Source organism: Drosophila simulans, chromosome 3R, assembly GCF_016746395.2.
Source record: "Drosophila simulans strain w501 chromosome 3R, Prin_Dsim_3.1, whole genome shotgun sequence".
Classification (NCBI taxonomy): domain Eukaryota; kingdom Metazoa; phylum Arthropoda; class Insecta; order Diptera; family Drosophilidae; genus Drosophila; species Drosophila simulans.
In genome coordinates this window covers 1388884-1407502 of record NC_052523.2, presented here as the reverse complement: position 1 = coordinate 1407502, position 18619 = coordinate 1388884, and the positions used below count along the sequence as shown (strand labels likewise).

The 18619-nt window shown below is 43.5% G+C and overlaps 2 protein-coding genes across 2 annotated transcripts; both read right to left on the bottom strand.

The window, feature by feature from the left end:
- Positions 1–82: 82 nt before the first annotated feature.
- On the bottom strand, positions 83–2450 carry LOC120285049. Its single transcript, XM_039295549.2, has 2 exons — positions 1228–2450; positions 83–401 (listed from the first exon to the last, which is right to left on the bottom strand). The coding sequence occupies exons 1-2, from the start codon at positions 1502–1504 to the stop codon at positions 343–345; spliced, it is 336 nt and encodes a 111-aa protein (XP_039151483.1). The 5' UTR covers positions 1505–2450; the 3' UTR covers positions 83–342.
- Positions 2451–7484: 5034 nt separating this feature from the next.
- LOC6726748 (replication factor C subunit 1) lies at positions 7485–11179 on the bottom strand. The gene is made up of 4 exons (XM_002102123.4): positions 10834–11179; positions 9455–10767; positions 8486–9328; positions 7485–8427 (listed from the first exon to the last, which is right to left on the bottom strand). The coding sequence occupies exons 1-4, from the start codon at positions 10840–10842 to the stop codon at positions 7650–7652; spliced, it is 2943 nt and encodes a 980-aa protein (XP_002102159.2). The 5' UTR covers positions 10843–11179; the 3' UTR covers positions 7485–7649.
- Positions 11180–18619: the final 7440 nt, after the last annotated feature.

Genomic DNA, 18619 nt, shown 5'->3' with positions numbered 1-18619 from the left:
TCCTTTGTCTTCGTGGAGGCTGGGGCTAAATGCTTTAACTTGGAATGGTACTGGGTTCGTTTCGTTTCGTTTGTCTTCTTAATTGTATTGCTCAGCTGGTTGGGATTGTTCCTCGTATTGTCTCCGCGAGTGGTTAATTCAATTTCAGTTCGTGGCCAGAAGAGAACAATAACCAAAAATGTAACGCCACATACTCCAGCTCGCACATGTGTTTCACATTTGCCTCAATTTCTTGGGTCAAATAGTTCCTCTTGAGTTCCTGGGTCCGATCGAAAACGCTTCTGGCATATTCTATCTATGGTAAGCAAAACTGGGTCGATCTTCTCAAGTTTTCTAGGCGCATTAACATTTACAACACGCATGTGTGGCACTGGACTTCCTCGGGACTTGGCATCGGGTTCCTACAAAGTTTCGAAAAAGAACATCGAGTTAGACATTATCTTAAGTGATTGCAAGAGTATTGGGAACAAAGGGGTATTTTATTTACAAGCAAACAAATTTCAAAACAAATATTGCTGATATCATGCATGTTATGGGCCATCTTGGTAATCGTCTACGTAATGCACATTACAGCATGAGAAAATCGTAGGCGATAGATACTCATCTGATGGTATCCTCTCATTGAAAATTTAAAAGCATAAAAGCCGAGCATAAACCTGACATGACTGGCTGGTAATGATTAAAAACTTATAGAGCTTAATCACAATCTACAACCGAAAGAGACCTACATTGAGAAATTAGTGGGCCACCTAAGAAAATAAATAAGCTTATCAAAAGCGACCCACGGGGCATAAGCAAGAGAAATGGTTTTGGGTGGAAAGGCGGCAAATCAAATGGAACTTCGTTTTCTCCATCTGGTTTGCCGTGCACCGCCTGTCCAGACCGATCGGGTTTGACGGGCCCCGAAAAGCCAACCCACGTGGACAGCCCACGTTCCGAAAGTCATCGCCAGCCTACATACGAATTTGTCGATGGAGCAGAAAAGAAGTTTGGCGCCCACTGTGCTGTGGGCAGTCCATAGAGGATAGGCTGCAAAATAATAATAATATGAGGTGGAAAAATTATGAAGAAACCGCCGTTCGCCAAGAAGCATTTATTTATGCCTTGGCTCGTATATCGTATAAATTTGAATGCGAACGTGGCCGGCTGGCTGTCAATTTGCTAGATACAGGATGCCAGGCAGCCCCATCCACGAGGTTGAATGGGGCGTGAAATGTGTGAATTTACGATGCGATTCGATGGTGTCCCTTGTACATTGGAGCACAGTCAGGTTGCAGAAGACACTACGGGTGCGAGTGTAAAAGAGCATGTGTTGGCATGATAACCAAACCCCATGGCGTTCAATGAACCGCACGGTTTTCGGACGGCCATTCATGGGCTGACTGGAGCTGCGATAACGAAACACTATCTGCAGGGAGGCAATGGCATGACCAAACAAACTGAAGTCCCAGATATGCCCTTCTTCTGTTCGGGGTCTCAGTTCGCAGGAGTCACGTTTGGGCATAAATAATGCAAATGATGAGCATGTGCTTAGAAAATAAATGCACTTTATTTTTAGCTTTGCTAATTGTGGGAATCTAAATGGGATGTGCTAGCTTATCGCAAACAAAACCATCTGTATGACTGCTAATCAGAAAAAGAGGTCATCGCGATGACACGTTATTAATGATCTGCGGATCTCTAAAACTTATGGAGTTGTCCTGGGAGACCACTACAAGGTAACTGGCAGTCGCAGAATGGGGTTGAAGTACCGCTAGGTGAAGTTGGAAGTTGGCTCTGACCAAATCCGCTTCGCCAAGTAGCCGCATATTCCTCAACTGCTAGGCCATATTGGGCTGCATACCGCTCCGCATTCCGGGCCCAAATTGGCGAATGATGTGCCACATGTGCTGCAAATCTGTCCGTCTTAATCACTGACAGCCAAGTTGAGCACTGCAGAGTTTGTCGTTTGTCAAGTAAAGTTTAACAAGTTTCTAAGTACAGGAGATGGAAGTTTCTGCCACCAGTCCGTGCATCTTTCCCGCTTCCTGGTATCTGTGCCTATATAAGCCATTGTGCGAGAGTGTGTGACCCAGAAAGTCGAGCGAGCTGGTAACCCATCAAAGTTTTACGACCTTTGTATGCTGTCGAGTGACATAAATTCATGGTTTATTAATTAAGTTTCGTTCGCCATTCTAGGTGTGTCGGAGAAGGTCGGGAATGGGCGTGGTTTCTTGTTTAATATTTCAGGGAAGAAGTTAATGTCAGAAATGTATCGCACAGCGTACAGCACTTATCGTCAACCTTTTGCACTCTCAACTAACTTACTGCATGGGAATCGTCGAAAGCATCTAGATAATTTGCATTCGCTACACTCTATCTATATCTCTATATCTTAGTCCACTCTAATCGGTATCTCATGAGCACACAACGCTCTATATCACATTTGTTTGTCCACTATTGACAGCTCCACTTAGCGACTTAAGCCAAATTTTCCTTTCAATTGGGCCTTACTCCACAGATCTCCTTAAATATATTGACCGTGTCAACTTTCAATTTAGGCCTGTGCAATCTTGAACTCAATTTTATTGATCTATTTGGTGTGCATCTCAATTAAAATGTATCTCCAGCATCTTTCATAATTCCCGCACGACTTGTCCGGGTGAAAGAGATGAATCACTGGAAGATTTCTTCGAAAAATAAAGGCAGTTTGCCGGGGAAGAAGCCGAATCCCGAAGAACAACAATTGCAGCTGGGTGTTTGTGGAGAGGAAAAGAAAGAAAAATGAAAACTTCAACGAAAAAATCTCTTTTACATCCCACATGGTAGATGGTAGACGGTACATGGTACATGGTATTGGACTCCCTCCATTTCCCTGCACCTCTTGCATTTTTTCCACGTTCTACAGTGGGCTAAAAATAAAGTGCACGCACTGCATTGATGTGCGAGTATGCGAGTATAAAAGGATGCACTCCGCTTGTCTGTCAGCCAGGCGGACTTTCTTGCATTTGCTGCTACTGGCAGCCAGTCAGTGCGTTTCAAAGTCAACTCTTTTTAGGCGTCGGCACAGCCTTTAGTGCAGTTCATTAAAATATTTATTTAAAGGCCCCCGCACCCCCACACATGCCCACACCATACCCTACAACCACAGGCAGTTGCTCTTTTATATGACTCGGCTCTTTGTTTACTTCACGGTATACAGCCTTTCTTTATGGCACACACTTCGAGGTATAGGGGTACAGCATCAGAATAATATAGGAGCACACACATATGTATGTATATGTTTGTGTATATAGAGGGGCATGTGTGGCAAATTTTTGCCTGAGCCAGCCCTTCTTCGTCTGCATTTCTACTAGTCAGCATATGATGTTCCTTATAGCCAGAACCGCTTAATTGCTATCTGGGCTCCATGAGCCGAAACCGTTGTTCGATGCACTGCGCTCCTTCAATCTTATTATATTTATAATGATGATGTGCTGCCCGAAGATACAATACTTGAAAAGGTTTTCCTTTGAGCTATGCTATCAGCCGCAAAAACTGTTTCCCAAGCTACGTAATCCGTAATTAAACGAATTATTTGCCAGTTTGCACCACACACCACGAAGCCGGCAATGGCTATAATATAATATAATAATAAGAGGAAACTTATGAACCACCGCAACACACCGCAGAAGAAAACTCAAAAGGGACAGTGTCTGTGTGGGGAAATCAATTAGTATTGTCACGGGTAGCTCGCAGATAGCCCGATATCCACAGATACTCTGTGCGAGTATCGCATGTGAACAAGACCCCTGCTCAGTGCGAAGTGGAAAATAATGTTCACATACACACGAACCATTTAAGTGACAGCTGGACAAGACTTCGACTGAACAAACAAGTGGCTCTAGGTATTGATTAGACCGCCCCGAACCACCGCACCCGCCGTGCGAACCACTAGTGGCAACCACTTGATTGGAATTTACAACAAATTATGGCAATTTGTTGAACAAAGCACGATAGAAGCCGCCTAAAGATTGCAAAATCATGTGCACGCAGAGGGAATGATAAAAGTTCTTCAAAGACTGGTGTTATCTTGAAAAAAGCGTCTTGTATAAGAAAATTGAAAAGCAGGATATACAAACGCTATTGAACACTCTCCCATTAAATAAATAAATATGTTTACAGCACTACAAGAAGTAGGAACCATCAACTTTACGAAAGCATAAGAAAACTTATGATTATTGTTTATTTATTGCCAAGCACTGTTGGTGGTTTGTCTAAGTCCACTGTTGACTGTACTTAATTTATATTCAGCACATAACGGACGGGCCGTGACACCAGATACATTTCGATTTACAGGCAGCTGAAAACGGAAATGGTAATGGTTTTATGCTTTGGCCAAAACCAGAAAACCTGCTAGAGAGTGTAAATCACTGGCGAGTCAACGAATTTCAATTAAACCGCCGAAAAACAAAGGCGAACAAGGGTGGAACGACCACCCCCATTTTGTTATATGTTCTCAGCTTTCGCTGGCTCACATTAAACAAAAAACAGAAAGCCAACAAAGCGAATTGAGATCGCAAATTAAATATTTATGTAGGCATAGGCTGGAAGTGGGCTTGCAACTTAATTTAGGCGGGCCAATGCGGCCATTAGCGGACTTTGTGTGTTGTATCTGTGTATCTCTGGGATTCAGCGACAGATAGTCTCCCCAGAGCCCACCGTTAACCCATTTTGTCTGCACGAATAACTCGTTCTCTTTTGGCCAGTAAGCCAAGTCAAGTTGCTCCCGTTTCGGCCCCCATTCGACATTGCCATAAGAGGAACAGATATTCCAACCGTTTACCCCACAAACTACGTACTGAATGTGATGAAAACTTCGGGACTTTGATCCATCTTAAGAGAGAACCAACCAATGATGATGTCAGAAGGGCTGTTGACTTGCCAAAAACTCAACGATCAGCTTGCTAACAAACGGGTATTTTGACAACTCGCTTCAGTTAAGTGAGTTGTCGGCGTTGGCTTATCTCTGCCGCTTCCCCGCCCCAAGCGGTTCTCCCACACACAAGCACCGCGTTCTGCTGATAAGAAGCCGTGTAAACACAGTGCATATGTGGGGTGTACAGTGAAAACTCCTGCAGGGCGAACTATACTATATTTGTACAGACGGTCCTCGCATTTACCCAAAATATGTGCATACAGATGCGCGGAGGTCGTCTTACGCAAGAACAACTGTCGTTCACCCATGGTGTGTTGTATCTACATACATACATATATGATTTCTGGCTGTTGTTTCTGCAGTCTAGATAAAGATAGTGAACCCGTTAGGTGTGCCCAGCTGTAGCTGTGTTCTTGTTCCGCCTTATCGCAGACCATTTATCGGAAGGTCTCTGATATCAGTTTCGGTCTTTTTGCGGAGTTTGATTATTGAAGAGTTTCGTCACTATGCAAATAGAGATACGTCGCATGGCACAGAAAAATGCGCTGACCTCATGAGGCGATAAAAATTCGGAGTCCGATGAGGCGGAAAATAACAAAAACTTGTCCTCTGACAGACTTTCGAGTGAACGAAAGCGAAATCTATTGAAAAGTAAACATTCACACGCAGGACGAACGCAGCATAACACGCCAGCGGAGGGGGGTTAAGGGCGAACAGTGGGTGGTGTTTGGATGGGGTGGCACGTCGAACAAATGCAATGACCTGAATTTGGAGCGCTGTTTGCAGAAAAATGTGAAAAGGGCGATAAAAAATGAGGCAGGATGCGGGTAAGATGAACGGCAAAAAAGCAAGGAAATTGGATTCAGCTTGAATATATAAATAGTTGGACAATTTGTACTTCAACTGGGAGCATAATAGACAAATGTAAGTCGTTCCACCTTCTTTGCCCGAATCAAACAAAAACAAACGCCATCTTTACATCAAAAGTGGATGTTATAGCGTATCCTATCCTTCAATTGGCATCATAAGTTCTATCGAAATGTAATAAACTTAAAATCATTCATTCAAAAATTCATTATGAGTTCATCACTGTGCGTGCTGCGTGAAAGGAGTATTGGCGACAGCGATGAGCTGGAAAATTCGTTTATCCAAATCCCAATCCCCGGATTCGCACTCACTGCAATGACGTTTGGGCGAGTGCTGAAAGGTAAACATGTGTAGCCAAAACACGCAGCACGAAGTCCTCCGAAGGCAGGCAAAGTAACGGTACAAGGCGCGGCACCTGTTTACCGTGCGCAAGGGGAAGGGGAAGGGGAGAGGGGAGAGAGGGGCAAGACCCTGGCTCTCGGGCGTGAGCATGTATGCGTAAGCTGGGAGGCTGAGAGTGTCCTTGTGACTGGCCTGGCCTGGCCCAACAACAACAGCAATGGGGTGGTAGCTGCGGCACGGGGTGTGGGAGGGAAGCGGAGTCTGCACTTGCCTGCTCTATCGCGCGCTCGCTCTCGCTCTCGCGTCCGCTCGCCCAGCTCTGCAGCGTTGTATCTGTGTGCGTGCGCGGTTGAAGTCGTTGTGAGTGTGCTGGAATTTACGTGCTTATTGAATTTTCAGCACAGCGAGTTGCGCAAAAAACAAAGAAAAGCGGACGAGCTCGACGCTTTGAACTACAATTAATTTCAATTTGATTAAAAGCGCGACGCCAGGCAGGCTTCGCTCATTTATGGGTGTTGTTTTTCGCCGAGCTGCGCCCTTTACACGGATACACAGATACACACTCACACACACACAGGCGCACGTAAGCCGAGAATTTTTCAGTGCGAAAAATATAGAACGCGAAACCCGTCGAACGTGGCAGGTAATCCCGGAAAATCAAGTGGATCGCGCACTCTCGCAGTTATTCGAATGCTTCGCTTGGACTTGCCCGCACATGTTGTCCCCTGGCTTTTCTGGCAATTTTCACTGCATTTTCCGCTGCCCAGTACGAGCATCCGTTCGCGTTGACATCGGGGAAAAAACTCAGATACGATACTCTTTGGCGCTACTACGAGATAGCAGGGCTGACGAAACATCGATTGCTTCATTATCGATTGTGCTTAGCAACACCATCGATTGACATCAGGTTAAAAACGTTACAATAAATAAAAAAGTCTTATGACAGTCAACTATTTTGTTAACCGTTTGAGCTATTTAACGAACTCGCTAATTTATAATTAACTTAATTTTTAAATTAAGATAGCCTTACCAGATGTAAATAACATGCTTTACGCATAAATTATAAAATAATAATTATATATTATCTTAAATATAATTAAAACTTAAGTTAATGATTCAATTTCAAACTTATTCGAATTTAAAAAAAATATTGCTCAAGAAATGCACTTCCAAGTACGATAGTATGGAGTGACCATCCCTGTTCGCGTTTCCAACTAAATATTTTAAATAAATTTAAGCTTGACATATTCGCGCTCTTGATCGTAACACAATTAAATCAGATAATTGATCTGATTCATTACCAATTTCTCCTTTTTAAGTTTACTTTATATATATCTTTATATGTCAACTAAATGTCAGCACTATTCATCAACAAATATTACGTTTTGCAATTCAAGCACGTATTTTATTGGTAAATATCATATATTTTTAGCAGTATAAACAGTGTCGGCCATTCATGAGATTTTAAACAAAAACTACATATAAATGGGGAATTCGATGGCAAAAAAAAATCATATTATAATATGGGAAATCCTTGGTGCATTCACTTTTTGGCCTTGGCCTTAGGCTTTGAAGCCGTGGAAGATGTAGCCTTTTTGGATCCACCAGCCGCTTTTGACGAAGTTGTCTTCTTTTTGGCTTTGATCAAACCATCCAGCTCTAGGTTGTCCTTGTCCTCGTCTTCCTCCGATGATATGTGGCCACCATCTCCGTCCTCTTCGCCCGGACCCTCGCCTAAGTAATCGTCATCCGCTCCAGCAGCCTCCGATTTCTTCTTTTTGATGCCAGCTTGAGCGGAATAGGAGTATGCCATAACCTCCTTGTTGTAAGATCGCGTTAAAGCGGCTTTTACTCTCCCATCCACTGCGTCCAGTGGGGATTTCTTGCCGGGCCAGGATGTAAGCTCGACCAGCGAGTCCAGATCCTCACGGAGTAGATGGTAATCCTTCATAACGTCTAAAGCAGCGGGTACACCCTCCTGGCCATCCTTTGCCAGAGGTCGCACTATATTATCCAGAAGGAAGGGGGCGTAATCCAACCTCACCGATAGTCTTGAGCCCGAGGTGCAGACCCTAGTGTGATCGTGCAGCTCCTGAGCCAGCCTGGCACGTTTTCCAGACTTGGAATTCTTGCCCAGCCACCCGGGAAAGTTAATCTGTCCAGTGAAATGGCCACACATGTGCTCGCCGGGAAGGACCGAGCTGAATAAAGCCTGAGTGGGAAGAAGACTCCAAGCTGAATTCGCACGAATTCGCTTTTCAACAAGGTCACCCAAGCTTAGGGCATCTGCCGTAGCTGCCACCTTGGCCAGGACATCCTTTCTGCAAAGAGCGGATTTGGTGAATGGGTACGCCCTTGAGTAAAGTAAACTAGACTTACTTGTTTCCCTGCGGTAGGACCTGCAGATAGTTTTGCTGCACAAAGAGCGGGGCCAGACTGTAGTCGTGAAAGAAAAGGTCGCTCTTGTCGGCAAAGGACATGTGCTTGTGCTCGTCCGCTGTGAAGACTTTTCGGACCACTTCCCAGGGTCCCAGCTTCAGATCCTTGGTGGCAATCTGCTGCCCTGACTTTTGAGAAGCGTCTTCCTTGGCGCTCAGCAGGGCAATGTGGTTAATGGATTGCCGAATATCGTTGTTGGTAGCCGCTATGATTTCTTCCACTTTTGCGGGCGATATCTTTACTTTCTCCTTAAAGCAGATGCTCATTATTTTTCCTTTGATTTGCTCGAGGCGAGGTCTCTGGAATCGCAGATCGTAGCAATAGTTAACCAGGGACCGAATTTTCGGGTGGTTGCGATCATTACACATGCAAATAATGGGAATAGAGCTATCCTTGATGAGGGCGATCAGCTCCTGCATTCCACCGCGGTCCTCGTTACCGGCCATGCCATCGACTTCGTCCATTATGAGCACATGCTTGCGGGAGACCGCTTGGCCTTGTCCTGTAAAGTAACCGGAGAGGGATTTGTTGCTCAACAGCGTGGACACTTCATCCTTGAGCAAGCGTTTGCTGCGTGTGTCGGAGGCGTTGAACTCCACCGCATCGAAGCCAAGTTCCTTCACTACCAGAGTCGCCGTCGTGGTCTTTCCTATTCCAGGAGGTCCCGAAAGCAGGGCCGCCTTGTAGAAGCTGCCGTCGTCGTTCTTGGCCCAAGGATTGGGACGTTGGGGCTTCTTGTTTCCATCATGGTTAACATACCACTTGGACAGCCAGTTCATCAGCCTATGAAAATTTAATTAAAGCACAAATTTAATCCTCTCATGATTAGCTTCCAGTTTCAAATTATGAATATAATAAATATATAACTTTGAAAGCGGAAGCTCCCATTTATACATTTAGGTTACTCACTTGGTCACGTTGCTGGCGGCTCCTGCCTGGCCAACGATTTCTTTTATGTTCGTAGGCTTGTGCTTGTCCACCCAGGCCATCCCGACCATATCCTGAGTCTTCGGTTCTGCAGTTCTTGGCGACGGAGCGTGTTCTTTCTGGGAGCCGGGCTCTTTTTTTACTTTCAAGGTAACAGCTGGTACATCATTGAGCTTTTCCTTCGACTCCTTGGGGGAAGTGTGTTCCTCCTTGACTTTATGTTTGGCAGCATCATGCTTCTCGCTATTTTTCTGCTTAGTGACCTCCTTCTCCTTTTTATCATTGGACCTTCTAGAAGTCTTGACCTCCTTTTTCTCTTTCTCCTCGGGACTTTTCTTCTCTTCCTTTACCAGCTTAGCGATTCCTGATTTCTCCCTGATTAGATCGAAGAGCCCGTCCTCGCTGAGAATGGGTATATTGAGTTCATCAGCCATAGCTAATTTCTTTGGTCCAGCTTCTTCTCCTACGACCAAATACTTAAGTTTCTTTCCAACCACGGTCATCACCTTTCCGCCATACTCCTTGATCACAGACTCCGCCTCCTCTCGTTCCATGGACTCAAGGACTCCGGTTACGACAAAGGTTAAGCCACTCAGACAATCCGGGGATCCCTTTGGGATTTCCTTGCTGCCGGGGTTCAGGCACGAACTGCGGTTTTTGTACTTCTGGTAGAGCACGGCGGAAGCACGTTTACGCTCGTGGCGTTCTTCGTCTGTTAGGACACTGGTTTCCAGATCTGCCGCAGGTTTCTCCTTCTTCACACGAGGAGTGGTGGCTTTGGATTTGGTTGACTTGGGTTTTGGCGGTTCCGGGCTGCTTTTCTTTGCTCTTTTAGGTGAGGGAGAGCTCCTGGTATTCGACTGAACCTTTTTTTCGTGGGCAGCCTCTTTGATACTCTCGTCCAGATCCACTTCCAATAAACTCCGGTCAATGTCTTCGTTCTCGAACTCGAGAACAGCTTTGGTCTTCGGTTTGGGCACAATCACTCTCTTGGTTTCTCCACCGAAAAGCTCGGTAGGATCCACGTGCCGCTTAAGCTTGGAAAGCGCTGGTTTCTGCCCGTTCCTGGCCTTCTTCGCATTCGGTTCCGGTGTGGCAGCCACCACTTCATCCTCGCTGGATGCTGTCTTTGAAGCCCTGAGTTTCTTAGTCTCCGGCGGACTGACCACCTCTTCCTCGTCGCTGGAAATTATCACGGCTTTCTTGCGTTTTGGCGCCTTCGACGGCGTCTCTCCATTTTCGTCCTCGGCCCTTTTCGACTTGGCCGGCAGCCGTTTGAAGAAGGAGTCAATGCCCTGGAACGATTGATTTTGTTAAATTGATGTTTTCACCTAGTGCTTGACTGTCTCTACACCACTTACGCGTTGCATTACGGCAGGAATTTATTATTTGAAAATTAATGTTGCTGGTTTCAGGGTTCGGAACAGTGTTACCAGATCCGAAATCCCCAGTGTAACCGCATCGGTGACAATTATAAAAACTAGCATACGTATTTTACACAACGAAAGGCACTGAAAGTTATCGATAGCTCAGTAAATGTGTGCCACGATATAAAAAGTATAAGGTTGTCTGGGCAGCAAAATAAATTCGTAACGGTGAAGTGCCACAAAAAGAAAAGAAAAAAGTCAATTATCTGAAAGATGTTAAAATAACATCTTAAAGAATTTAATCCTAATGCAATTAAACTTGTTGTGAACGATCTCATTGACATATTAAATATGATGAATAGCAAATACATTAATTTTGTCATTCCCTGTTGCTGTAGCGAGGTATTAAAGCGCCCGCATCTGTTTGTTATTTTACATAGTTATTACCAATTTCTATAGATATGCCAACAAAAAAGTTCAAACGGGCTGCTCTTGTACAACGGATAGATATATATTTTATATGCTTCTGTGCTATGAAAATGTCAATTTCTATTTTATATATTTTACTTATCTCTTGCCTTAGATTTTTTTGATTCCGTAAACCATTTTATAATGTTTTGTCCTTTGAACATATTTACTTAAATTAAACCATTGATTGTTGTGGAGGTAGTTTAGAAAGACTTAATATTACAGTGATTTTATTTAAATGAATGTTGATTTCACAACTTTTTTACGTCAAGTGTTGATCTACAAATCATATCACATGCGATTTTCGATGTATTTAGCGAATACACCTTCAGCGGACACATCCCCCACATATATGTATATTTGTATTTAGTGAATGCAACCTCCTGATATAAGGTTCTTGTCTTTGATAGAAATTAGAGAGACTGTTAAATTTTAAAAAAGGAGCGCTCAAATTTTTTTTTATTTTTTATTTTAGACAGTTTGTACAACGTACATTTGTACACAGACTTGTCACAATTGGGTGCCGTAAATAAGGCGACTTAAGGAATGGAAAGAAGCGTTGATATATGAAATAATTAATAATTTCTCTGTCACGCTTAAAATACCATTATATAGCTCAAATTAAAATACCTTCCAACTGCCTACGTCTTTGATTTTACCCTTTATACTCGTATTTTCAACAATGTTGATTTATACCCATTACTCGAGGAATAAGAGGGTATACTAGATTCGTACCAGGCAGAAGGAAGAACTGCCACGCCCACATTTTTACAAATTGTTGGATAACTTTTCATAGTTTATATTTTTGAAATTTTTATCGATTTGCCGCAATAAAGCCGAACAAAACTGCCACGCCCACTTTTGAAAACTCTTTAGTTTAATTCGTTTTATTGTGTGCCTTGCCAATTCTAACCTGTTTTTTAATTTTTTTCTTATTTTATTCCCCAATATCAATGTCCCAGATAAATTATGAAATTTCGCGTTCTCATTCACACCAGCTGAGTAACGGGTATCTGATAGTCGGGTATCTCTCTTGCTTTTACTAAAATGCGTTCAATTGGAAGACGGCATTAAAAGGTTTTGGATTTATTTTTTTTTTACAGTATGAATATGTTCTATATTTGTATAATTGAGCCGCTGCTTACAAAGTAGTCTAGAAAAAATAACATTTCATGTCATTAGTATTACAAGTGGCTAATACCTAGCATTATGTGTGTACTTGGGCCGAGAAGCCGCCAAAAAGGATTGATACCGGAGTAGGAACTTCCAGCCAGTTTGCGATTAGTCCATTAAAGCAAAGTGACTCGTATAAGGGGCGAAGTCAATGGGAACTCGGCTCATTTTGGATAAAGTTAAATGGTATAAACTAAGCATTATATTTACACATTCAGGTATACTTAAGGTACCTGCCAACAGGACACTCACCTGTCCAAAGTCAAGGGTCGGTGTGCCTCCAATACAAAGTGCACCAAACAGGGAACCGTCACGAATAAAGGCTATTTAAATTTCGTAAGGGACTTCCGTAAAAACCATTGTAAAATCTGCAACAGCTCATATCAAAGGCAGCGAAAGCATGGTCCAAGATTCCGGAATACAAAAAAGCGTTGCTACCGGACGGTAGAAGCTTACTTTTTTTAACGAACAATAATTTTTTATTTGGCAAAGGGTCTTTATATTCTTGATCAGGATCAATAAACTATTCGATTTGACCACGTCTGTCCGTGTGAACATCGAGATTTCAGGAACTATAAAAGCTAGAAGGTTGAGATTCAGCATATAGATTTCAGATACAAGCACAAGATTGTTGGTTTAGAAAAATATTTTATTTTCACTCTTAATTCATATTTGTAGTTTGAACAGAGTAGAATTTAATGCGAAATATAATAAATTTTTGTCAAAGGTTTCGAGCTGGATACTTTTGCTTTGAAAATATCTCGAATTTTCATCTATATCTTTATGAGACATTTTCTTAGATCATTCCAGAAAGGATTTAAGAAATAAAGTTCATACATTTGAAGTTCATTCATATTGCTGGTTACACTGAAATAAAAATCGTTCAAGTTCGACGTCCGGCAACTAAAGAAGTAAAGTAACATTTCCGTGGGTTTTAAGGTCCAGATATTGGGAGTTATAATAGCTTGAGCAGGTGAATCTAGTAACGGCTATCTCTGCCTTAAATACACACATCCTCGAAACCTTTTAGAGTTCATGTCCGTTTTAAGGTAACAATCAAACTGGGGATACGATAAACGTTACCCCTGAAAAACATGGTGAAAAAATGCAAAGCTTGTTAGTCAGCAAATTGCACTTTACAATAAATGTCAAAGCGGAGATGCAACTAATGCCAACATGCCTTTTCATTTAACATGTTATTTGACATATGCCCCATCAATCTTCCGCTAATGCAACGCAATCTAATCAAATCAAATCAAATCGGAATCACATAATCAACGCCACTTTACATCGCCCCGAAGTCAAATCCCCCGGCACCCTTTGTCATAATGCTTCGCACAAGCTGTTTAGTTGCATTTACAGGGCATTAGATGCCCTCCTCCAATTTCCCCTGTTTCGCGGCGGTGGGCAAACCCCTTAGCCAACTGATTACACGCGCAATTAAGGGTTGCGGCCGAGCCACCCACTCCTCCGACACCCTCCCACCCAACGACCTTGCTGGCGGCGGTTGCACGTGCTGAACGAAGCCGAATGTCACCCTTGGGGCCTATGTGAATAAACACGGCTTAACACCGATTTTGATTAAATTTCACATAAACAAACAATCCTGCGGAAGAGGGTTAAGAAAGAAATGCTGTTTAATGAAAGTAAAAAATGTCTACAAATCTCTTACCATTTTTTGTGGATTCTGATATATTTATTTCTATTAAATATATTATTGATAAAATACTAGAAAATCAACTGCAACTCTTTTCTATTGGAAAAGGAGGAAAAGAGCGAAAAAGGATTCGCTTTCTCCGCCCAGCTGACTGATCCTGACTGATGCTGGACCGCATGGTAAGGTTCCCACACACGGGAACTGAGCGAAGGTCCTGAATATAAATTGACTTTGGCAGGACCTTAACTTATGCGTGGCAGTAAATAAATACAAATCGGGGTGGCGCAAACTCACCCCCGTTCGCACGGATCCAATACATTTGCATTTGACCTCTGCGATTATGTGACTTTTTCGGTTTTTTTTTGCGAGAAGGTTTAAGCCAGGATCTGAATGGGTGGGGGATTGGAAGGGGTGAAATCAGGCGTGTTACTTCTTCTTCTTGCTGGCCACTAATTCGAGAATGGCGTGTGATGGCCAGCACTTGTTCTGCCGCTCCGCCCTGCTGCCTCATTTATTGATCATTAACACTGGCTAATTCCCCCGCCCCTCCCCCGCCGCTGGCACCCTTAATCATGATTAATTACTTTAACGCATTATTTTGATTCGATATTTATCAAAATGTCGCAAAATGCCGCTTAGCCTTTTATTGTGCTTGCTTAGCTGACTAATCTTTTAGCGAAGTCATTTTGAGGTTGTTGATTTCACTTCACTGAGTGGGTGGGAGAATTAGTTGTTGGCTTGGCTTTATATGCAAATCAACCTCTTCCAGGCTTAGCCAATGAAAAATGGCCACTTCCTTTGCCTGTGAGCGCTGTTTTTTGGTGGAGAATTAAATAGCTGTGGTATAAATGGATTTGGCCAAGTTCACAGCAACCAAAACGACTTGTTCGACAATTACCATCAACTTCTTCCCAGCACACAGAAACCCTATTAGGTTGTGCTGGACACTGTTCATCATCCCGAAGGAGTGGAGCCAAGTCCAAGCCCAATCCGAGTCCGAATCCGCATCCGAATCGAGCAGAAGCCCACACAGAGAACGAGTTTGCCATGGGCAGAAATTAATAAAATTTGCAATTTACAATTTGGAAGCGACTTATATATCAGTGGGAAAACACGGCGCAATGTGTGCGGAGAAAACATGTTCAACAGTTAATAAAACAAATAATTGCATCGTGTGTGCAATAAAAAGAAGGTTAAACGCGAACGCAGCATAGAAAGCCACGCTGCAGACTAGACAGAGAGGGCCATACGAGTGCGTCCGCAGAGCGAGAGGGCGCGATGGAGCGCGGCGCTCCCAGAGCCAACAACTAATCATCAGCAGCAGGAGCAGACGTCGCGCCAATTGGAATTGCAAATCTTGCGGGAGTGGGAGCGAGACAGGTACACATGTCCATGTGGGAAAGCAGCTTCCACGAGAATTCCGAAGATCAGTGGCGGGTCCAAAGGGCAAGGGGTTAACAGATCCTTAAAATAGGACACCTTTACATTATCTCAACAATTTCAAAATTTCTACAAGCTAAAAGTAAACCAATCTCATACTTTGAATATCATAAATCCCGTAGCGCTCCTGGGCACACACACTGGCCCCGTCTAAGACAAAATGGTGGAGCCAAGTCATGGTCGATGACAAAGAGGTTGGGATCGGGGCGGAGGGCTGGGAATGGGATGGCTGCGATGACGAGGAGAGTGGGACAGGACACACAGGTTCATTCTCCCATAAATACGCTCAGCGGGTGTTAAATATTTTGTACGACTTCTGCAAGTCCTCGACTTCGAGCTCGGCAAAAAGACTGTCCAGGACCCAGACGTTGGACTGGGCTATCTCTTAAGCAAACGCAAAACTTTTGGCCCGAACGCCTTTGTTCATCAATTAAGCTGTCTGTCCAGTGTCCTCCGCCCATCGCCCATCGCCCATCGCACATCGACCATCGCCCGACACCATTCCCTCCCAGTCAGCCAGTCAGCCAGTCATCCAGTCAGCCAGCCCAGTGAGAAAGAGAGGGAGACAGCGCCGGAGAAAGAGATGGTCGCATGAATGGCTGGGGACACAGAGTTGGAGACACATGCTATGGCTTGTAAATTGTGCGTCGGTCAGAAATTGAAATATGGCGTCGCAAGGCGGGCAAATTGAAATCAATGAAAATGCTGTATTTCTTGGGCAGGGCTTATCGAGGGTTTCCTTGTACGAAGGAGCAGACAGCGCTTCGCTCATCTGGCTTTAACTGACTTTAGTGAAATAGTTTTAGACTGCGGGTCAATGGGTTGGCGACGTGCTCAGAAGATAGTTGTTCAATTTTCTTAAATTCTGCTTATGATTTTATGGTAAATAGCGAAACTAAGTATAGCTTAGTATGTGATGCAGCATTATCGAAAACAGACCTGCAAATTATACAAGTATGTACGTCCGTTTTAAGGAGAGTTTTCATACACGACCACTGGCTTTTCATGTAACACCGCGATTTTGGAGGCATTTACGATCAGGATGTATCCGCTTACCGTATTGCCACCGAACTGTTCTAAGCCGATTTGCCGAATGGCGCCCCAGGTTGATGGAATCTCCCACCACCTGGCGGTCGCCGTGCTCCTCGACCGTTTATAGATTACTTTAAATGCCGATAAAAGCGCATGTATGACAAGCAGCCAAACAAAGGACAGAACATGCCATCATTACCACCGCCGGATCGGCCGATCGCGATCCAAACTGAGCCGCGCTGAAGATCCGAGGCTGCGCCATGTTTGATGATTAAATCTCGAAATGCTAATGACGCCGCAGCGGAGGCGGCCGTAAAAGGGGCCCGCGAAGCATCCAACAACGACGGATCCGAAACTCAGACATGGAAATTAGCTGCCGATTGCCAGGGCACAAAATCTGGCAGATCGCTCGATCGATCGATCGATCGTTAAACGAACGCCAAGGATCATTGCCACTTCGCCCTTAGCCCATCGCCATTCGCCACATCGGTATCATCGGTATCATCGGTATCGGTTTTCATTTGACGCGCTCCGCCGAGGCGGCATTTCCACACTGATTAAACAACTGAACCCTCGCGCGGCCAGAACGGTCACCGATCAAAATACCTATTAGCAATTAAAAGTCGAAAAGTCGAAAACCTTATGACAAGTTCGGGGAGCCGGGGTTGCTCCATCCTGCGATCGTTCGCATACGAAGCTGGAATCGAAATTATGGGACATTAATTGACTGTAGGTTAACAACCAACGAAAAAATGGACGAGGAGACTGGGAAAAATTATGAAAAATATTATTGCATTGTCTGAGCGAGGGGGGGGGTTTCTTCTTTATGGGCCCTCTTCTGATTCTTCTTCCCCGTTTTGGGTTCCTTTATGTAACTGGTTTTATGTAACTTGTCTGGAGGCCTTTGTTCCTGGCGGCATTCTGAATGCGTGTTGCATTGTGCAGCTGGTATTTGTTTAAACGATAGCTGAGAGATCTTACCAAATTTGTCAGCATCTTAGATGATCACTTCTGAACAACAAATGTAAAGCTTACTATATAAAATATTTAAACTGACTCGTAAGTTCAGATTCCCCCTGAAAAACAAATGAGTAAAACAAACGTACATACTTGCCCCGTTGTTGTCAAGTTCTCAGAAGATTAATTGAACAATCAATTTAAATTTTTATAGGTTTTCAACTTTTCATTTCCCTTACACGACTTTCTGTGCCTTTCGGACGGACTCCCTTCCAGTCCCACTTGCTGTTGTTGGGTTATAAATTTGGTTTCTTTGTGGCACTGGAATCGGTCTTCAGTTTGTTCCTCCTCAGTCCGGCTTATTTTAAAATTATGAAATAGTAGCATTAACGAGAGATGAACTTAATGTGGTATGTTGGTGCTCATCTGTATACTAAAATGGATGATGTGGAGGTTAAGGAACTTATGTACATGCGTGGAAGGGAGGCTAATTCGTAAAGATAGTATAAAGTGGTCAATTATACTATATCTGTAAAACCACTCCTTCCTGGCACCGCAAATATTTTGATGTCTTAACATTAAATAGCCATAAACTGGATCGTATAAAAATATATTACTTTCATCGCAGGCATTAAAGAGAAAAATCTTAAGCCATTGGAAATTTGCATTGGTTATGTGCGCAAATTCAATAATGTTCTCGATTTATGTACTCGATTTAATGGCCAAGTAATGACCACTAATAACGCCATGCCATCGGTTTATTTGCTTTCGTCTTATTATTTCCTCCTAATGATGGGCAAATGAATTTTTTAATATTTACCGAGACTGGCGCCATTTTTAATGAAATTATAAATTTGATAGCATGTTTGACTGACTTTTATTGGTCTTCTAATGCCGGATTCGTTCAGTTTATCCCCCTCCAATGGAAAACAGACTGTGACAATGGCAACACCTACGGATTTTTAGTCCATCACTTTTTTAGGTTTTCCATTCCTTTATTTCCAATTCCACTGCGACTTAATTTATGTGCATTTTAAATGCTTTTTTCGGTTT